The sequence below is a fragment of the Rhincodon typus genome, chromosome 16, assembly GCF_021869965.1.
Source record: "Rhincodon typus isolate 14 chromosome 16, sRhiTyp1.1, whole genome shotgun sequence".
Lineage (NCBI taxonomy): Eukaryota > Metazoa > Chordata > Chondrichthyes > Orectolobiformes > Rhincodontidae > Rhincodon > Rhincodon typus.
The window spans coordinates 1,005,710-1,028,935 of NC_063347.1; the positions used below are offsets into that span (position 1 = coordinate 1,005,710).

Consider the following 23,226-nt stretch of genomic DNA (forward strand, 5'->3'; position numbering starts at 1 on the left):
AAACAGAATTTAGTGATCAGAAGAAAAGAAATATTATTTCATTAATTAAATACACCACTGTAATCAGTGGTCAATAGTAACTATTTGGCTGAGAATGGGCTTCAAGTGCTTTCATATTACATTTCTTCAGAATCTGATCTGTGAAAAAGAAACAGTGATGAAGATATGAACACACCAGAATCAATTAGGATGAAATGACTCATCCAAGCATTCCATCTTCTAGGCTATACATTCACTCTGTGGTATTTAATTGAAAAGTGTTCCCTGGTACTGAAAGTGCCTCAGTACAGGAGCATCTGATTCTGTTCTCAATCAATGTGACTAGATGTGTTTTCACTTTTCTTTTAGATTCATTCAGGAAACAAGTGACTGAACATTAGACCTTACACACATTTTAAATTTAGATACCATGTCACCGTTGAGTGTCACAAAATTTTGATGTTAACACAACTGCGTGTCCTGATACAGCATATCCTGCCAACCAGACAATTAATTTGTAACCGTTCCTAAATCAAAAGGCCCAAAGAAGGCAACAGGAAAAATGGCTAAAAAAAAATTACCAGAACAAGCAGGAAAGACATAGCTAAACTGGAAAGTGTGCAAAGAAGATTTACGAGAATGTTGCCAGGACCAGTAGGTTATAGGGAGAGGTTGGCCAGGATAGGACTTTATTCCTTGGAATGTAGGAGAAAGAGGGGTGACCTTATTGAGGTGTATAAAATCATAAGGGCATAGGTATGATGAATGCCTATAGTCTTTTTCCCAGAGATGGGGAATTGAAATCTAGAGGGCGTAGGTTTAAAGTGAGACGGGAAAGATTTAAGAAAGACCTGAGGGGCAATTTCTTTACGCAGAGAGTGGTGTGTATATGGAATGGGCTGCCAGAGAAAGTAGTTTAGGCAGGTACAATAGCAACATTTAAAAAAAATTTGGATAGGTACATGGATGAAAATAGTTTAGAGGAATATGGATTAAACTTGGGCAAATTGGAACTAGCTGAGTGGACACCATGGTCAGCATGGACCAGTTTGGGCCAAAAGGCCTGTTTCCATGCTGTATTACTCAATGGCTTGATGCTCCAGATCATCATTTGGATTACTGGGGATTAAACAGAAAACTTATTTCAGAAAAATAATTTGGGGACACCAGGCTAGAGTATATTGATACCGCATAACACTAACTCATATCAACCCAGACCTTGTCCAGCCAAACATTCCAGCTCCTGCATGTTGGAAGTGGAGACTCTGGAATATGTTCAGTAATTCTCACTTCACATGCTGGCAGTCACTCTCTCAGAAATACACCATTAACAAGGAGACCCAGCACCAGCTTAGCTGCATCAGATCAGCCTTCACTAAGCTTTGGCATGGAGTGTCTTGACAAACACATCTGTAAGTCAACTGATGCCCAAATGTGCAAAGCAAGTTCCTATGCTGTATTGTTCTATGTTCTATAATTTGTTATCACTACATTCTAGATCTAGACTGTATCAGTGACACTTTTAACAGGTTTAACGAAATTCTAGAGCAATGCCTCTGCTGAATTCTCCAGATTCAATCTCCAGATTCATCAAACAAAATTGCATGCCATGGCTATTTAGGCAAATTCCTGCAAAATCAACCATGGAGTATCAGACATTATCCATAAGTTGAAAAACATCTTCCCTGCCAGGTCATGTTTTGTCTAGACTCATCTGATCAGATAAGATGAATGACAAGGGTCTTTTCTCTAGGATGGGGGAGTTCAAAACTAAGAGGCACATTTTTCAAGTGAAAGAAGAATTTAAAAAGGCCACAAGGGGCAACATTTTATTAAAACACAGAGAGTGGTTCATGTGTGGAATGAACTGCCAGAGGATGCAGGTACAGTTAAAACATTTAAAAGGCATTTGGATAAGCTCATGAATAAGAAATGTTTGGAGAGATATGGGCCGAGTGCAGGTAGGTGGGTCTAGTTCAGTTTGGGAACATGGTTGGCATGGACTGGCTGGACTGAAGGATCTGTTTTTACGCTGTAGGACTCTATGAGAATGACTCTATAATGTTAGGGATCAAGTAAAAGCTTCAAAAATACCCTGAACATCCTTGAACCATGGCAGTATTAACATCAATGACCAAGAGGAGCTCGCTATCAATCATTCAAACTGACAATGGCTTGTATATCAAGCTGCAACAAACTTTGAATCCCAATGCCCTAATGGTGAGGCACAGCAGCTGCAGAGAAGAAAGCAAATCTTGCATTCTAGATTCCTTACTTTGTATGCCATCTTGTCACATGAACACAAAGATTTGCAGATTCAGAATCTGCCTCTTCAGTCAAATGAAATATTGCAGAAATCTGTGACCCTGATTAGATCTCATCCTCAAATCAAGAGACAGCCATGCCTACCGACAACAATACCAGCTCTATCCCAGTGCCCTGGACATGAGATACTGTTGCTACACCAGCTTTATCCCAATATCCAGGACATAAGACACTGCTCTATTCCAGCTTCGAGGGCAAAAACACCACATCATCAACTATTTTCCCATGCCTCTACCTGTATGTTTCAGAACATGTCTCACCTACTATTTCAGACTGGTAGTTTGAGAGTTAAATACAGCCTTAAATAATCAGAACACATACGTGCCATAAATGACACACATGTAGAACTTCTCCCATTTTGCATTTTGTTTGATTATAAAAAATTGTTTTATGCCTTAAATTCACTTTAAAAAGAGTTCTGATCGCAACATTACTTTTTCAGAATGAGGCACTTTATCCGAAGCAGTGACTTACATTCAAATGAGAAAAAACATTACTGCAAGCTAAAATCTCAGTTAAATTAGTTGCATTAATGTCTCGATAAATGTAGGCAAATATGCTACAAATTTTATATAAAGATTTACATGAATGAACTATGAATAGGCATCTAAAAATTAGTGTATCAAATGTCTAATTTTCCAAATGATTAAGTTTAGCAATAAAATGTTACAGGAAACACCAGCCGTGGATAGATGTAAACTGAGTCCCTAATAAATGCATTAGGTGAAATGTGCTGCTTAATTTAAATATCAGCATCAGTTTTATGCTAGCAAATCCAGCAAATTCATGATTAAGAATTAGCCTGTGAGACATGTTTAGTGGTTGCGGGATAAAAATTGATCTTCAGCTCCTTAAGCCAATTTTATACAGGCTGAACAGAGAGAAAAAAAATCACAATTCAGATAAATCAACTAAAAATTACCAAGCAGATCAGCAGCACTCATATCTAGTGCTCACACCAGTTGCATTTCTCCAAGACTAGAACCAGAAAAAAAGTTGAAATGCAGCTGGTAAAAGAATTTTAAAATCACATTTTAATAGTACTGACCTTCCATGGCAGCAGTCCCTGTCTTATGCATTGCTTTAGGTTTAAATTTGGTTCCAAACACTTTATTTCACTCCAAAAAAATTTGACTCTTAGCATTCAGTCTCCAAACTTATATTGACTTTGAAATCTTTAAAGTTAATGTGTTATGGATTAATTTTTTTCATTTTAAGTGATTAAAAATAGCTTCAGCAAATGAAGCATTAAATATTTCAAGCTGGTAACTGGTTTCAGAACCAGATACTATTTTCAATAATGAACTTCAGGATTATTCAAACACAGAGAATGTTGGAGAAACTCAGCAGGCCTGGCAGCATCTGTGGGAACAGAATTAGACTAACCATTTAAGTCTGGAATGACTTCTTCAGAACCAGTTCAAAAAACTAGACTCAGAAATTTAACCGTTTCTCTCTCCACACATGCTGCCAGACCCACTGAGTTTCTTCAGCATTCTCTGTGTTTATTACAGATTTCCAGCATTTGAGGCATTTTGCCTTTGTTCACGGTTATTGATTCTGACACGATTCCTTTCTAAGTTATTGATGTAAAAACAATGCACATGCTAATTTTTACAGAAACAGGGAGTTGATCATTAAGTTTATAAACAGATTAGTATTGCACTTTAGGCGGAAGCTTTGTCTACACTGTCTGCCATCAAACACACCCAGGACAGGTATAGCACAGGGTTAGATACAGAGTAAAGATCCCTCTACCCTGTCTCCATCAAACACTCCCAAGGCAGGCACAAAACTGGGTGAAGATAGAATAATGCACGTTCTGCTCTAACAATATGCCTCAAGTCCAAATTCGAAAGATTTGCAGCAGCCATGTAATGTGTTTATTTTGCACACAAACCATGCCACTATTTATAATGTTACAGTTGCCAAAATGTTTTGAAATATGACAGGTACAGTAAAAATACATTAAAAGTGAAACCTCAATAAACATTAATGTCATCAATTAATTAATATTTGTCTGTCAGAGCAGATATGGGTTAGGAACATTATTACAAAATAGTTTTAAATGGTTGAATGTTTTTGATCAGAACACACAGGCAACATATATCTCCAATGCTCTGTCAGTGAGCTTCGCAAAGCAAAGTCCCAAAAGAGATGATCTGGATTCGAAATTGAATACTTTGTTGCAGTTGAGAATCATAGCCCATTAAGAAACTGTGCTGCACAGTAGCTCTCATTTTGTCCCACAGAAATTCCGATCTTGAATCAGTTAATAAAACCCAACTGATTCAGGTAAATATATAATAAATAAAGCAACACTCTTTGACTGTTATCATTGGTTCGACTAGAAATGATGGAGAGCAGGGAGAGAGGGCCAGAGGGAACAGGCTGGACAAGTCACAAAAGAATGGAACAGGCTGACAGCTGCCTTGCCCCTTCTCAATGTGGATTTTTTTTTAAGCTGTCGCAGTATTTTCAATTTAGTAATTGCTGAGATCTTTCATTCTGACTAGACCTCCAAGCTGTGACCATGCTGTGTCACAATTACAGCCACTGGTCATGACCTTTGAAAACTGAGGATTCACAGTTCTTGGGCATTGTATGAAACATATAAACAGACTGAGAGACAGATTTAATAACTTAAAACAAGGTAACAAAAACCTGACTGGTGCTAAAAGAAAAATACTTTGCAGCATCCAACAGTCCTTTACATTTTGCATTTGCAAACAATAGACAACTTTGATTAGGGAATGTTTGATATCAGTGCAAAGAGGAGAGTTGAGATCATAAACTCACAATCACCGCAATCTCATCTTTTTGTTCATCTTTCAGATCTTTGTGCCACTCCAACATTTTATGCAGCCCATTTTCATACTGAAGTTTGGAGCAGGAAAAGATTCCACATGGTCCACTAACTCTGAAAGACAGAGCACTACCCTGTGTCATACCGGGAGGCCCCCAAATCGCAGCTTCTTTTTAACAGGCTTTAAATTCATCAGTCTCCTCAGGTCCTCATCACCTTCAGATTCATCCACCTCATCATCAGCTGAAATGAGAATCTGTAAACCAATTTAATGGTGAGAACTGGAAATTACAAGCAATATCTGCAGAATGAACATATTATTAAAAATCAGCTTTGTACATTTTCTACTTGTATTTCACAGAGTTTAATACATATTAAATAGCTTAAGAACATAAAGTAGGATCAGGATTAGGTGTATGGCCCCTCAACTCTGATCTACCTTCAATAAATATACAACTGATTTGATGTTGCCACCATTTTCCAACTAATCCTCATTATCCCTGATTTCCTTGGGTCCAGAAATCTTCCCATTCTTAACCCAAAATCTACTCAAAGCCTGAGTGCCTATAGACCCCTGGGATAGAAAATTCCAAAGATTCACAACCCTCAGAGACCAGCTGTCTCATTACAGTCCAAAATGGACATCCTCTTATCCTGAGACTGTGTCCCAGAGTTCTGGACGGTCTAGCCATATAGTCATACAGTACTGAAGATACTCGTCGGCCCATGAAATCAGCATTGACACAAAAAACCTATCAGCTATCTATACTAGTCCCACTTTCCAACACCTGGCCTGTAGCCTTGAATGTTACATCATTTCAAGTGCTCAGCCACTTTTTTTTAAATTATGAGGTTTGCTGCCTCAACTACCCTTCCAAGTAGTGCATTCCATATTCCCACCATCCTCTGGGTTAAAAATAATTTCCTCAAATACCCTTTACCTCAAAATTATGCCGCTCATTACTAACCCTTCACCTAAGGGGAACAACTGCTTCCTATCCAGCTGTCCTCAACTGAGCAGGACGAACAAGGCAAGGGGATACATGATGAGTGGTAGGACCCTGGGAAGCATCAAGGATCAGAGGGATCTTGGTGCGTATATATACCAGTCCTTTAAGGTATCAGGACAAGCAGATAAAGTGGTTAAGAAGGTATATGGTATTCTTGTCTTTATTAGCCAAGGCATATAGTTAAGAGCAGAGACGTTAGGCTGGAACTGTACAAGACGTTGGTTAAGCTACAGCTAGAGTATTATGTGCAGGGAGGGTGGACCGGAAGGAACTTTCCCCCTTGTTGGGGGATCAATGACTGGGGGACACAGATTTAAGGTAAGGGACAGGAGGTTTAGGAGATGTAAGGAAAATAGTTTCACCCAGAAAGAGGTGGGAATCTGGAACTCACTGCCTGTCATGGTGGTAGAGGCAGAAACCTTCACAATATTTAAGTATTTAGATTGCGTTTTCCATGTCAAAGGCATACAAGGCTAAGGGCTAAGTGCTAGAAAAAGAGATTAGAATAGTTAGGTATTCCCCCTCAATGGTGCAGATACAATGGGCCAAAGGGCGACTTTCTGTGCTGTAGATCTTCCTGACTCTATGACATGGGGAAAGCATCACAAGTTGGAGAGTGACACGCTCTGATATCTATGTGTGAAATTAGGCAGCAAACTTTTTCAGAGATTTACAAATCAATGGTATTGTACAAAAATAAGTTTCTGCCTTTCCCTTTAGGACCCTTTCCCTGGTCAGAAGCCAATGTCCCACATGGGAAGAACTCCAAAAGAATGTCCAATGAGCATCACCTGCTCTCAATCGACTCCAGGTCTATTTGAACCATAGAGTCACCGGAATTTTTAACTCTCTGACAATCCAGTGAGATTGGAGACCAGCACTTACCTCAGACTCAGACTCCTCGTGCGATGCTGCTCTTCTATATCTGACCTTGTTACTGCTTCTAGATTCGTCTTCTCCAACTTCTCCTTCCAGTTTAGCTTTAGTTTTACCTTTTCTCATTAGAAAATTATCTACTACCCAAAACATTAATGCCTGTGAGAAACGAAAAAGCAGAACATGGAGCAGAGTTAAGGAATAACATATGAACAGGAATGAGGTTAATTAGCCACTAGGGTGTTATCCCACTCAACTCAATCATGGCTGATCTGTGATCTAACTCGATACCCCTGCCTTTACCCCACAACTCTTCCCACCTTTGGTTAACAAAATCTATCATTTCAGTTTTAGAATTAACAATCAACCTCCAACAAGTAACTCATCTCCTGACTCCAATATGCCTGTACACTAAGTACACGGCACAAGTCAAGAGTGAGATGGAACACAGCTCACTGGCCTGGATGAGCACAGCTCCAACAACATTCAAAAGGGTTAACACAATCCAGTACAAAGTCTTGGTGTATACAACAGTATTTATATGTTCAGTTTCTGGTCAATGGCAGGATGTTGAAAGTGGGAGATTCAGCAATAACATAATACTGAAAGTCAAGGGTGATGGCTAGATTCTCTCTTGATGGAGATGACCATTGCCTGGTGTCTGTGTGGCACAAATACTACTTGTTACTCATCAGCCCAAATCTGATTGTTGTCTAAGTGTTGCTGCTTGCAAACATGGATACATGGTGACTGTAAAGACTACAAAATTTATTTTTCTTTAATTTGGATTGTGAACTAAAAAAGGAAAACAGCTGTTTTTACAACCCAGGACATCGGAAAGAGTTTTTGCACTTCTAAAAACAAGTTAGTGGGACTTATTGTGAGTTACGTTTACTCTGTCACTGTATTCAAGCAGTAGGGGAGGAGGTCTAAGGTCTGAAATGTTCAAAGTTAGTGTTGCCCAGCAATAGATTATCAATTGGTTTGTGTAATTAGGATTAGTTGGATGCCAGAAATCATCAGCATCTCAAAACTTAAGGCTGTTTATCTGAATGCACACAGTAATTCTGAAAAGATACATGGATTGATGGCACAAATAGGACTAAATGAATATGACTTGATAATTACTACAGAGTTGTGATTGCAGGGTGACCAGAAATGCGAACAATATTGTTATATCTCACTGGCATTGCGCAGTGGAAATCAAGCCCTGTTCTTGCTGAAGTCATCATAAAAGTTAAAGCTTGTCTAAATCTATTCAAGAACCTTAATGTTAAAGCTTTTTAAGAGTACCCAAAATTGGCCACTTTATCTGTATTTTAGACATATGTTGAAAGAAAGCATAGACCAGGTTTCTATACAAAACACAAATCGCTCTTTCTTACCAGCATTTAGAGTCTAGCTACTGATAAATGATTTGAACTGTCAACATATAACTCAACTAGTTAAAACTCTAATGCCCTTATGAATTCCCCCTTAAACACACAATTACACAGCCACAGACATGAATAAGAAAATTAATGGGTGTGACGGACGGAGGGAAAACTGCTTATTGGTGTCTATTCACAGGACCTGCTGAGATCGTTGCTGTGCTGATCAGACTGCTGCTTCTTGGTCTTCTTTCTCCAGATGCCTTCACAGTTTCCGTAAGGCACAGTGTGGATGGTTCAATGATAAAAAATGTCTCTGGCTTATTAATTAAAAATCAAAGCTACAGCAACTGCTAAAGGTTTTCTTTAAGTGGCTCTTGCTACGTTAAGTGACTCATAATGGCATTGTGGGTCAACCTACAACAGGTGGACTGCAGTGGTTCAAGAAAGCAGCTCACCACCACCTTCTCAAGGGCAACTAGGGATGGGCAAGAAATGCTGGCCCAGCCAGCGACACCCACACCCCACAAATGAATAAAAAAAGTAAGATGCAGGATAAGCTGCTCACTGAAGCAATGGGTATGGCAGATGTACTAAATGAATATTTTGCTTCTGAGTTTGCCAGATTAGAAGACGGTGACAGTAGCCCAATTAAAAACATAGGTGTTGAGCAGCTGAGCAGTATATTGATAGATAAAGAAGGGGTGCTAAAAAGGCTCGCAGAAGTCACCAGGTCCAGATGGGATGCATCCTAGATTTCTGAGAGTGTTAAGGCATCAAATCACAGACCCATTAACAGAAATTTTCCATGCCTTTCTGAACGCAGGATTAGTTCTAGGGGACTGGAGGATTGCAGATGTAACACTGTGTTTTAAGAAAGGGACAAAGGATAACTCAGGAAATTATGAACTGGTCAGCTTGATATCAATAGTGGGAAAACTGATGAAGGCCATAATACGGGATAAGGTAAATATTCTCTTAGAGAAAAATAAGTTAACACTAGACAGTCAACACGGCATTGCCAAGGGGAGGTCATGTCTGACAAATGTGATTGAGTTATTTGACGAGGTGACACAGGCAGTAGATGATGGTAGTAACTGTGGATGTTGGATATTTCAGAAAGCAATGACATGGTGCAACATGGCAGATTGGGTCCTTGGCAGCATGGATTTGAAGTTGACTAAAAGATAGTAAACAAAGGATCGGCAGAGATGGCTATTCCTCACATTGGAGACAAGTTGAAAATGGTGCTCCCAGGAATCACTGTTGGGACCCTTGGTTTTTCTAATTCATATAAATGATTTGGAAGGTAAAATCTCCAAATTTGTAGATGATACTAAGCTTAGGAGAATATTGAATTGTGAGAATGATATTGAGTGACTTCAGAGGGACACTGACAAGTTGGCCAAAAGAGCAGACACCTTGCAGATGAGTATCAAAGCTGAGAAATGTGAGATAATGCATTTTGTTAGAAAAAAACAGAGACACAATGCAGGCTTAATGGTACAACTTTGAGGGGAGTACAGCAGTAGAGGGACCTCGGGGTTCATGTGCACCATTCTCTGAAGGTGGCAAGTTGAAATAGTTGTTAAGAAGGCTTATAGGATCCTGTAGTTTATAAATAGAGACATAGAGAATAACACCAAGGAAGTGATGCCACACTTCTATAAATCATTGGTCAGACCACATTTGGAGTATTATGTTCAGTTCTGGGCACATTTTTTTCAGGAAGCATGTTAAAGCCCTGGAGAGAGTTTAAAGGTGATTTACTAGAATGATAGAAGGAATGAGGGACTGTATATACAAGGAAAGATTAGAGAGATTGGGTTTATTCTCTTTAGCAGAAATGATTAAGAGGTAACCTTATTGAAGTGTTCAAAATTATGCACAATTTTGACACAGTAAAGAAGGATATTCTGTTTCCACTAGTTGGTATCTCAGTAACTAGGAGTCACAACTTCAAGACTGACTGCGAAAGACCTAGGTGTGAAATTTCTTTACTCTGATAGTTGTTAAAATTTGGAATGTGCTACCTGGGAGAGTGGTGGAGGTGGATTCCATAATAAGTTACAAAACAGAGCTGGATATATATTTGAAAGTGATGAAGTTACAGGGCTATGGAGATAGGACTGGAGAGTGGGATTATCAGGGTAGCTCTTTCGGGTGACGGTTCGGACACAATGTGTCAAATGGTGTCTTTCTGTCCTATAAAATTCAATGAAATCGGTCAAGATAGAGGGGAATGTAAAACAGGTGGGGAAGTAGTGATAAAGGAGAATATCACAGCTGTACTGAAGGAAGACACCTTGGAGGGCTCATGCAGCAAGGCCATATGGGTAGAGCTCAGGAATAGGAAGGGTGCAATCACTTTGATGCGGTTGGACTACAGGTCTCACAGCAGCCAGCAGGAGATAGAGAATCAAATACGCAGACAAATTATAAAGGAATGTAAAAACAACAGGGTTGCTAGGTGGTGATTTTAACTTCCCCTACATTGACTAAGACTCCCTTAGTGCCAGGGGCTTCGATGGGGTTTTGGGGGGGACGTGGGAAAGCAGGGTCTTAGATGTGTCCAGGAGGGATTCTTGAAGTGATACGTAAATGGTCCAAAAACAAAGTTGCTGCAAAAGCTCAGCAGGTCTGGCAGCATCTGTGAAGGAGAAAACAGAGTTAACGTTTCGGGTCCAGTGACCCTTCCTCAGAAATGGTCCAACTGCGGAAGGGGCCGTACTAGACCTGGTATAGGGGAATAAGCCTGGTCAAGTGGTCAAAGTTTCAGTGGGGAAGCATTTCGGGAACAGTGACCATAATTCTGTAAGTTTTAAGTTACTTGTGGATAAAGATAAGAGTAGTCCTTGGGTGAAAATAGTAAAATGGGGGAAGGCTAACCACAACAGTATTAGGCAGGATCTAGGGAATGTAAATTGGCTGTTTGAGGGTAGATCCATAATATGTCATGCAGGAATCTTTTAAAGGCCAGCTGATTAGAGTTCAGGACCAACATGTTCCTGTGAAAATGAAGGATAAGGACAGCAAGATTTGAGAACTTTAGATGACAAGAGAAATTGTGAGCTTTATCAAAAAGAAAAAGGAGACACACATAAAGTTTAGGAAACTGAAAACAGATACAGCTCTCGAAGAATATAAATAAAGCAGGAAAGAGCTTAAAGGAATTAGGAGGGCTAAAATGGGTCATGAAATTTCTTTAGCCAACTGAAGTAAGGATAATCCCCAAGGTATTTTATATGTATAAGGAACAAGAAGATTTGTAGGGAAAGGGTTGGTCCACTCAAAGACAAAACGGAATTTATGCAAGGAGCCGGAGGAATGGGGTGATGTCCTCAATGAATACTATGCATCGGTATACACAAAGGAGAAGGACGTAGTGGATGGTGAGTCTAGGTACGTAGATATTCTACAGCAAGTTAATATTAAAAAAGAAGTGGCATTGGGTGTTTTGAAAATCATTAAGGTAGACAAATCTCCAGGACTTGATGGGATCTATCCCAGAATACTGAGGGAGATGAGAGAGGAAACTGCTGGGGCCATGTACTAAATCTTTGTATCCTTTTTTAGTCACAGTAAAGGTCACAGAATGGGAGAATAGCCAAAGTTGTTCCTTTGTTTAAAAAAGGGCACAGGCATTATCCAGGAAATTACAGATCCTTACCCACCAGTGACAGGGAAATTATTGGAGAAGATTCTTGGAGACAGGATTTACTCACATTTGGTAAAATATAGATTTATTAGCAATAGGCAGCATGAATTTGTGCGGGGGAGATCGTGTCTCACAAATTTGATTGTGTTTTTTGAGGAGGTGACAAAGGCGATTATGAGGGCAGGACAGTGGACATTGTCTACATGTCAATTACTAGGGACACAGGTTTAAGGTAAAAGGGGAAAGTTTAAAGGAGACATGAGAGGCAACTTTTTTTTATATAGTGGGTGGTAAGTGCCTGGAATGCGCTGCCAGAGAAATTGGTAGGAGCAGATACAAAAGCAATGTTTAAAAGGCATCTTGACACATATGAATACATGAATAGGTGGGAATAGAGGGATATAGACAATGCAAAGGCAAAAGTTTTCTCATTTAGAAAGGCATCACATGTTGGCAGAGGCTTAGTGGGCTGAAGGACTTGTTCCTGTGCTGTACTGTTGATTGTTCTTTGACAGATGGTCATCACCAGTGCTATCAAATGACACTTGCAAAGAAATAACCTGCTCATTGATGGTCAGGTTGGTTTCCACCAGGGCTACTCAGTTCCTGACCTTATTACAGCTAATGTCCAAGCTTGACACCATCCAGGACAAAAGATCACATTCGACTACAACATTCACTGCCTTCATCACTGATGCAGATTCGTAGCGGTTTAGAACAGATAAAAGATGCACGCAACAACTCACCTAACCTTCTGCAAATGCTCTTTCCAAACCCAGCACTGCACCACATAGATGAACTAGTTCCCCACAAATCTATATTCCATCCTGACTTGGAACTAGACTGTTGTCCACTCAATGTCTCTGGTTCAAAATTTCAGAACTCCCTTCCCAAAAGGATTGAGGGTGTCCTTACACCCCAAGAGCTGCAGCAGCTCAACAAAATAGATCACAATAATTCATGGCCTGGCCAGCTGTGCCCACATCCCATGAATAAATATAAAACCCAAAGTGATGCCAGGAGCCATGAACTGGGGAAGTGGAAACCAGGGATTGGGACCAAGGGCAGCCCTTTTTTCGGGTTAGGAAAGGGGATTGGGAGTCTCTTGCTTGTTGAGGCAGCTTTCTATTTGCAGGATGCTGAGGTATAGGGGGCCAAAAGGGGATTATGGGGAGATGGAGAGGCTGAAAGATGATTGAAGAGGTACAATGGAGACTGTGGGGGATAGAGCTGGGAATAGAGGGAAGCTCTGGGATAGGAAGAAAGGCTGCAGGGGGAAGTGAGCGAAGAGAGGGGCGACCCTCAAAAACCAAATAGCAGCCAAAAGGAACCATAAAAAAAGAAAATATTTTGTCCCCTGTTGAGGAAAAAGTGTAGCTTGACAACACGGTCAACAAGCTGGATCTACCACGTGCTTTACGGCGAGGGCATATCTTGGCAATATTTCACATTCACGGTTGATACCAATGTTGCAGCTGTACTTGAACAGATTGGTTAGAGTGCAGTTAATTCTAGACCACAGTCTTCAGTACTGCAGTCGGAATACTGTGAGGGCTGATAGCCTTTGCAGGAAGGATATCCAGAGCCTTCAGCATTTCTTGATAATTGAATTGGCTGAAGACTGGCATCTGTAATGCTGGGGGCCTCAGGAGGAGGTTGAAATTGATCTTCCTCTCAGTATTTCTGCCTGATTATGGTTGAAAGTGCTTCAGCCTGGTCTTTTGCATTGATATGGTCAGCTCCACCATCATTAAGGATGGGTATATTGGTGGTACCTCCTCCTCCAGTCAATGCTTTAATTGTTGACCACCAACTGGATGTGGCAGAACTACAGATCTTAAAACTGATCCAATGGTTGAGAGATTCACTGCTCTGTCTGTTGCATGCAAGTGCATTTTAAGAGCAAAAGGATGAAATCCATCAGGAACCAGGGACTTGTTGGCCCTTCCTTCCATTTCTTTTTCTTAACTGTTTTTGACATGTTACTTGTATCCTCCATGTGGAAGATTAACACAAATAGCCTGTTCAAATCGTCTGCCACTATTAACTATTATTAATTCCCCAGACTCATTTTGCAATAGGACTAACATTTGCTTTGTTATCTCTTTTAATATCTATCAAAGCTCTTACTATCTATTTTTGTATGTTTAAGTAGTTTTCTCTCATATTCCAACTTTTCACTCAATTGACGTTCGTTGGCTCGCCGAGCTGGCTTGTTGTTCTGCAGACGTTTTGTTACCGTGCTTGGTAACATCCTCAGTCTGTGGAACAACAAACCAGCTCGGTGAGCCAACCAACCTCAACACCCACAACCCGAGCTACAAATCTACTCCAAAACCTTTTCACTCAATTCTTTTTTAGATTCTTTGCTGCTTTTTATATTTCGTCCCGTCTTCTGACTTGCACCCATCTTTGTGTAATTAAATGTTCTTTTAAAATAGTTGTTTGGTCATACAGAACTTGAATACTGCTGAAAAACCAGGGCAAAACCTGGCCTAATCACAGTCAACCTGCCTGGCTTAAAAAATTGAACAAAGCTTGGCAGTCAGCTGGTCATCATTAACTGGTGTATTCTCTATGGCAAAGTTTCAATCAATATCCACTTGCTAACCAATTAGTACTCACTTCTTATAAAGTATTAATATTGGTTTTCACCTTGCAGATTGTCCTGATAAATGTAAGTCAAAAAGCTTTTGACAAAATATGTCTTGTTCAGCAATATAAGCTTTCCCTTTAAATTTGATACTAATTTTTGTCGATCTTTTTTAGTGAACATAAGATGGTGGGTTTTCTCTTTGGAATCTTTCTCTCTCATTGAAATGTATATATTGTGAATTCTGAAATATCCCTTTAAATAACCACTACATCTTTATTGACCTAATATAACTGTTCATAGCAGCTATCTCTGCTGTCATGCTCACATTATGGCCCTCATTTAAGTTTAAAATCTTGAGCCCACACTTTCTCTCTCAAATTTAATTGAAATGAGGTCATTAATTCATCCCAATGTATTGCACAGTACTAAGTCTAATACAGCTTGTTTACCCAGTGGCCGCAGAACGTATTGTTCTAAGAAACTAACCTGAAAACATATCAAAGTGTTGCCACTTTTGATGGGTTTGTTCTACCAGTGGGGCAAGGCATACCTAGGGTTAGTGATGGTGGCGTTTTGGACATTGTTATTGTGATGGGGAGGTGCAGGGATATGGGGGAAAGACAGGAGATTTGTATTAGATAATAGAGCCAGCACAGGTGCAATGGTCCAAATGGCCTCCTTCTGCACCATAAAAAACCTATGAAAAAGCCTATGATTCTGTGAGAGTGGTGCATCTGTATGTCTGCTGAATTTTTCTTCTAAGTGGTAAATATCTCAAGTTGGAAAGTGCTATCAATGGAGCATTGTGGGGCTTGCTGCTTCTAATCTTATAGACAGCACTGCTGCTAGTGAGTGTTGGGGGTGAGACAGGTGAATTTTGAAAGTGGTGAACCGTGTATCGGTAAAGCAGGTTGCTTTGTCCTGGACAGTATCTAGCTTCTTGGGTGTTGTTGGAGCTGCACCTATCCAGGCAAAAGGAGAGTATTCCATCACACTCCTGATTTGTGCCTTGTAGATAGTAGATAGGCACTGGGGAGAAAGGAGGTGAGTTACTTGCTGCAGAACTCCAAGCCTCTGACCTGTTCGCCGTTAAAAATAAATTTTAAAAATGGGCTGTGGGCATTGTTGGTTGGATCAACATTTAATACCCATCGTTGGGGTGTCCTTGAGAAAGTGGTAGTGAGCTGCTTTCTTGAACTACTGCAGTCCATTTGGTTTAGGTAGGCCCAAAATTTTGAGAGAACATGAACACTTTGACCCAATGGTGTTGAAGAAACAGAAATATATTTCCAAGTCAGGATGGTGTAGCTTGATGGGAAACTTGGAAGTGGTGATGTTTTCATGTATCTGCTTCCCTTGTCCTTCTAAATGGTAATGGTTGTGGGATTGGAAGGTGCTACCAGCACTGGTGAATTTCTGCAGTGCATCTTCTAGCTGGTACACACTGCTGTTACAAGGCAGCCTTTGTGTTAAACAACAATGCAGAATCGCCAACCAAGAACTGACAGCTGAGTTCCATACCCATGAAGACGGCCTCAACCGTGATCTTGGGTTCATGCTGCAAAAGGGTAGGTGATGGTCTAGTGGTATTATCACTAGACTATTAATCCAGAAACCCAGCTAATGTTCTGGGGACCCACCACAGCAGATGGTGGAATTTGAATTCAATTTTAAAAAATGTCTGGAATTAGGAATCTACTGATCACCATGAAATCATTTCCAATTGTCGGAAACCTATTTGGTTCACTAATGTCCTTCAAGGAAGGAAATCTGCCATCCTCACCTGGTCTGGTCTACGTGTGACTCCAGACCCACAGCAATGTAGTTGACTCTCAATTGCCTTCTGAAATGGCCTAGCAAGCCATTCAGTTGTACAAATCACTGCAAAGTCTCAAAGAAATGAAACCGGACAGATCACCATCGATCTAGGCACCAGAAAAAACAATGGCTGAAACAGCCCTGTCAACCCTGCAAAGTCCTACTCAATGACATCTGGGGGTTAGTGCCAAAATTGGGAAAGCTGTCTCACAGTCTAGTCAAGCAACTGCCTGACATAGTTATACTCACGGAATCATACCTTAAAATGTCCTAGACACCACCATCATCATCCCTCGATATGTCCTGTCCCACTGGCAGGACAGAGGCTGGAGAGGTGGCGGCACAGTGGTATACAGTCAGGAGGGAGTTGCTCTGGGAGTCCTCAACATTGACGCTGGACCCCATGAATTTTCATGGCTTCAGGGTTAAACATGGGCAAGGAAACCTCCTGCTGACTACCAGATACTGTCCTCCCTCAGCTGACGAATCAGTACTCCTCCATGTTGAACAACACTTGGAGGAAGCACTGAAGATGGCAAGGGCACAAAATGTACTCTGGGTGGGGGATTTCAAAGTCTACTACCACCAGTAGTGGATCAGCAGCAGTACTACAGATCGGGCTGATTGGGTCCTAAAGGACATAGCTGCTAGACTGGGTCTGCGGCAGGTGGTGAGGGAACCAACAAGAGGGAAAAACATACTTGACCTCATCCTTACTAATCTGCCAGCTGCAGTTACATCTGTCCATGACAGTATCGGTAAGAGTGACCATCGCATAGTCCTTGTGGAGACGAAGTCCCACCTCAAACTGAGAATAACTTCCATTGTGTCGTGTGGTGCTATCACCGTGCTAAATGGGACAGACTTGGCACAGATTTAGCAACTCAAGACTGGGCATCCATGAGGCACTGTGGGCCATCAACAGCAGCAAAAATTGTACTCCAGCACAATCTGTAACCTCATGGCCCCGCATACCCCTCACTCAACCATTACCATCAAGCCAGGGGATCAACCCTGGTTCAATGGAGAGTGCAGGAGGGCGCCCAGGAGCAGCACCAGGCATTACTGAAGATGAGGTATCAACTTGGTGAAGCCACCAAACAGGACTACTTGCATGCTAAACAGCATAAGCAGTAAGTGACAGACAGAGCTAAGTGATCCCACAACCAACGATCAGATCTAAGCTCCGCAGTCCTGCCACATCCAGTGGTGAATGATGGTGGACAATTAAGCGACTCACTGGAGGAGGCAGCTCCACAAATATCCCCATCCTCAATGATGGAAGAGCCCAGCACATCAGTGCAAAAGATAAGGCTGAAGCAGTCGCAGCAATTTTCAGCCAGAAGTGCTGAGTGGATGATCCATCTCGGCCTCCTCCAGTGGTCCAAGCATTACAGATACCAGTCTTCAGCCAATTCGATTCACTCCACGTGATATCAAGAAACGGTTGGAGACACTGGATACTGCAAAGGCTATGGGCCCTGAAAACATTCTGGCAATAGTACTGAAGACTTGTGCTCCAGAACTTGCCGCTCCCTTAGCCAAGCTATTCCAAGTACAGTTACAACACTGGTATCTACCTGACAATGTGGAAAATTGCCCAAGTATGTCCTGTACCCAAAACCAGGACAAATCCAACCAGGCCAATTACCACCCCGCTTGATTGGCACTACATCCACAAGCATCCACTCCCTCCACCACCGACGCTCAGTAGCAGCAGTGTGTACTATCTACAAGATGCACTGCAGAAATTCACCAAAAATCCTCAGACAGCACCTTTCAAATCCGTGACCATTTTGATCTAGAACGACAAGGGCAGCAGGAATATGGGTACACCACCACCTTCAAGTGCCCCTCCAAGCCACTCACCATCCTGACTTGGAAATATATCGCAGTTCCTTCACTGTTGCTGGGTCAAAATTCTGGAATTCGCTCCCTAATAGCATTGTGGTTCAACCCACAGCAGGTGGACTGCAGCGGTTCAAGAAGGCAGCTCACCACCACCTTCTCAAGGGCAACTACGGATGGGCAAGAAATGCTGGCCAGCCAGCGACGCTCACATCCCACAAATGAACAGAAAAAAAAATTGCGTGACCCCGCCATACTGTTAAAATCTTCCTTACTGTCCTGTTGTGACACGATCACCTGGATAACTTGCTATGATCTCTCTATCTTAATTAGTTTGTACAGTTTTGGACACGTTACTTTTAGTTAGACCCTTGGCATGCGACTCTATATCTAGCATGTTATTCCAATCATTGGGTTTGTCTCCAGCACCACCTTATTTTTGATATTTTGTAATTATCTCTCTGCCTCAATTAATTGGATTATAGGTAATCCCTTCACTTGCTATTCAGCTGTTGACACTTTATTCACGTTGTCTGATACTCTTGACCACCTGCAGAGATCACCTATTTAGCCTGTCAACACTCCACTCACACCATTTGTATGAATTTTTGATCTCTCTGATTATAAAGTGCTCTTTTCACTTCACCTGATGAAAGCTTGTGATTTAAATTAACCTGTTGGACTATAACCTGGTGTTGTGTGACTTTTGGCTCTGTCCACCCCAGTCCAACAGCAGCCCCTGTACATCATGGCTACTGAGTGCAAGTTGAAGGACTGATGTTTGAGATGTGGTGTCAATCAAGTGGACTGCTTCGTCTTGGATTGTGTCAAGCTTCTTGTGTGCTGTCAGAGCTGTACTCATCAATGCAGGTGGAGAGTATTCTATCACATTCCTGACGAGTGCCTTGTAGACACAAGGTGGCCAGGCTTTGAGAGTCAGGAGGCCAGTTGATAATGAGTCCTGAAGAAGGGTAATACCCAAAATGTTGACTGCTCCTTTCCTCCAGATGCTGCCTAGCTTGTTTTATTCTTCTAGCCTCTTGTTTGTCTACTCACTGCAGGATGCCTTGCCTCTAACCCATTCTTATGATAACAGTTGAGCTTCAGGTCAATGGTAACCCTCTTAGTATGTTGATAATTAGGGTTTAAAGATGATGATGATGCCACTGAACATCAAGGCCAGATAATTAGATTCTCTTGTTGGAAATTGCCATTGTCTGGTCCTTACTTGGCAGGAGGCGGTGATCTAGTGGTATTATTGCTGGACTTTTAATCCAGAGACCCAGATAATGTTCTGGGGACCTGGGCTCAAATCCAGCCACGGCAGATGGTGGAATTTGGAATTCAATAAATATCTGGAATTAAGAGTCTAATGATGACCATGAATCCATTGTCGATTGTCAGGAAAAACCCACCTGGTTCACTAATATCCTTCAGGGAAGGAAACTGCCACCTTTACTTGGTCTGGCCTACATGTGACTCCAGACCAACAGCAATGTGATTGATTCTAACTGCCCTCTGGGGCAATTGGGGGTGGGTAATAAATACTGCACAGCTAGTGACGCCCTCATCCCGTAAATGAATTAAGAAAACGCTTTTTGTCACTTATCAGCCGAGCCTGGATGTTGTTTAGGCCTTGCTTCATCTGGAAATGGTTTGGCTCATTATCTGAGATATCCTGAGTAGCACTGAATGTTGCGTAAACATCAGTGAACAACCCCACTGCTGACCATTTTTAAAATTTGTTCACGAGATGTGGGTACCACTAGCTAGGCCAGCATATTTTGCCAATGTCGAACTGCCCAGAAGTCAATTACATTGTTGTGGCTCTGGAGTCACGTGTAGGCCAGATCAAGTAAGAATGGCAAAATCCTTCCCTAAAGGACATTAGCGAACCAGAAGGGCTTTTACAACAATTGACAGTGGTTACATGGTCACTCTTATTCCAGATTTTTAAAAGAATTCATCATCTGTCATGTTGGGATTCAATCTCATGTCCTCAGAACATTAACCTGGATCTCTGGATTACTGGTCCAGTGACATTACCAATATACCACCACATTCTCTTCTGATAGAGAGAAGGTCATTGATGAAGCAGCTAAAGATGGCTGGGGCTTGGACACCACCCTGAGGAACTCCTGCACAGATCTCCTGGAGCTGAGATGATTGACTACAAATCACCACAACCATCTTCGTTTGTGCTTAGATTGATTACAACCAATGGAGAGCTTTACTTCTGATTCTTATTGACTCCAGTTTTGCTAGAATTCCTTGATGCCATACTCAGCCAAATGCTACCTCACTGTCAAGGGCAATCAGTCCCATCTTACCTCTTTAGTTCAGCTCTTTTGTCCATATTTACACCTAAGATATAATGAGATTAGCAGCAGAGCAGCCTTGGCAGAAACCAAACTGAGCAGCAGTGTGCAGATTATTGTTGAGCAAGTGCCGCTTGCTAGAATGACCAACTACTTCTATCCCTTCATTGAAGAATGAGCAGACCGGCAGGGCAGTAATTAGCGAGTTGTATTGTTCCTGCTTTTGGTGGGCAGGATAAACCTGGGCAATTTTCTTTGTTGCTGGATAAATGCTGCTGTAGTTGGTACTCGGGGAAGTTAATCTGTTCTGTTTGAGGATTTGTTAGTCTTTAGTGATATTATTTTCTCTGCAACATGTTTCTATTAATTTTGCCATGTCTCCATTCCCAATTCAATAGTAGTTTCCTTGAGATCTCGAACGTGCTGACCATTATATTTACAGGCACAAAGTTATTGTCGTCCCTGTCCATTATTCCTTTATTTTGCTTGCTAACATTAGTTTATGTGGTTCAAATTACTACCTCACCACCCTCTTTCTCCTAACTCAATTGTGAAATGCTTTGCATCAATGTCGAGATTCGTTCTAAGGTTTGTTTCATATTCACTTTTTGGGGCACTTATTATCTAGTTGCTACCTTACATTGTATTCAGACAGTGTTTAAATAAAACAAACAGATTGAGATTGCCATGGTTCAAGTATACCTATACTTTGCCAAAATAAAATTTGAAGTTCAATGCAGACAAGCATGAGCTGATGTATTTTGGTGGGAAGAACATAGACATAAAATAAGAAATAAGGGGAAAAATTCTAAAAGGAGTGCAGCAGAACAGCGACCTGGGTATATATTTGCACAGATTATTGAAAGAAACAGGACAGGTGGAGAGAGCAATGAGGCTTTATTATTGGGGCAGAGTACAAAGCAGCAAGGAGGCAATTTTCAATTTGCGTAAGACACGAACATACTGGAGAGAACGCAGAAGAGATTTTCAAGAATAGTTTTACGAAGAGATACTTCAGTTATGAGGATAGATTGAAGACAATGGAACTGTTCTCCTTAGAGAGAAGGCGGCTAAGAGATTTGATAAGGGTTTTTAAAACCACGCGTGGCTGGATAGAATAGAACTATTCTCTCTTGTAAAAGGAACAAGAATGAGACAACATAGATATAAACTGATTTCCAAGTTTAGCAAATGCATCAGAGTTGGATAGGTCTAGAGCACAGAAGAAGGTCCTTTGGCCCAAAAAGTCTGCACTAGTCAAAAAAACAAGCACCTAATTATTTGAATCCCACTTTATACCACTTGGTCCATAGCCCTATATGCCTTGGCATTGCAAGTGCACATCTAAATATTCAAATGTTTTGAGTCTTTTGGCTTCCACTACCCTTACAGGCAATGAATTCCAGATTTCCACCAACCTCTAGGTGAAGATAATTTCCTCACATCCCCTCTAAATCTAACCTCCTGCTCCTTAGTTAAATCCATGCCCCCGATTATTGATCCCTTCACCAAGGAAAAAAGTTTCTTCCTGTCTAACCTATCTATGCCCCTCATAATTTTATACACCTCAATCACGTCCCCCCTCAGTCTTCTCTGCTCTCGGGAAAACAACTTCAGTCTATCCCATCTTTCTTCATAACTAAAACTTTTCTGCCAAGGAAACATCCTGGTAAATCTCCTCTGCACCTTCTTTAGTGCAATCACATCCATCCTATAACGTGGATTCCAGAATTGCACAATATACAATATCGGAAAAATCTTTTTCATTCATTGAGTGATTTGGGTCTAGAATGCACTGCATGGAAAAATTAAGGTGGCAGATTCAAGTAAGGCATTTGAGAGGGCACTGGATGATTATTTAAACAGAAACAATGTACAGGTTTATGTACAGGCAGACAAAGAGCACCAAGTCATAATGCTCATTTGGAAAGCTATGACAGACATGATGGGACAATTGGACGCCTTTGCACCAAATCTGAGAAAAAACTCACTTTCTAGTTGCTCAAACACAAACACTTCAATTTGGTTCATGAGTACGTGCTGTTGAATATAAAATAGTAGTTTCCAGAAACCAAGTGTATCAACTTTCAAAAGGTACGGACGACATTCCAAACAATGAATTAAGATTGTCGTTATCGATTCAAAGTTGTCTTTTATATACAAACTAGGTAGAAAAAAAATTAGGGGTCTCCCATTTAACATTGAGAAAAGGAAATTTTCTCTCTCAAAAGATCATTACTCAGTTGAATTCTTTTCCTCAGAGAACAGTTACTGAACATATTCAAGGCTGAGTTAGATAGGCTTTTATTCTGCCATGGAGTCACAGATTAGGATGGACAGATGGGAAAGTGGAGCTGAGGCATAATCAGATAAACCATGATCAAATCAAAGAGTGGAGCAAGCCTGAGGGGCTGAATTACCTAATCCTGCTTGAAATTCTTGTGCATCAAATCAATTAATGCCAAAAACAGGAAACTCATTCAAGTGAAAACCGAAAGAACTGCGGATGCTGTAAATCAGGAACAAAAACAAAGTTGCCGGAAAAGCTCAGCAGGTCTGGCAGCATCTGTGAAGGAGAAAACAGAATTAACGTTTCGGGTCCGGTGACCCTTCATCAGAACT

At 41.1% G+C, this 23,226-nt stretch overlaps 2 protein-coding genes across 3 annotated transcripts in view; one reads left to right on the plus strand and one right to left on the minus strand.

Moving 5' to 3' along the window:
• The window catches only part of LOC109933574 (protein RFT1 homolog), a 70,921-nt gene extending 65,676 nt beyond the window's left edge, over positions 1-5,245 (plus strand). Inside the window, exon 11 of the mRNA XM_048606651.1 lies at positions 5,140-5,245. The gene's annotated coding sequence lies outside the window, so the exon portion shown is untranslated. The remainder of the gene's footprint in view (positions 1-5,139) is intronic.
• Positions 1-23,226, minus strand: part of stimate (STIM activating enhance) — a 123,936-nt gene that overhangs the window by 419 nt on the left and 100,291 nt on the right. The window contains exons 7-8 of one of the 2 annotated variants that reach the window (XR_007263866.1): positions 7,006-7,155; positions 5,104-5,366 (exon numbers count right to left, since the gene is read on the minus strand). Coding sequence is in view for 1 of the 2 variants with exons in the window: in XM_048606291.1 (XP_048462248.1) it covers positions 5,250-5,366; positions 7,006-7,155 (267 nt within the window). In the remaining variant the exon portion in view is untranslated. Of the gene's footprint in view, positions 1-4,164; positions 5,367-7,005; positions 7,156-23,226 lie in introns of those variants that run through there. The other variant, XM_048606291.1, reaches the window with a different exon arrangement.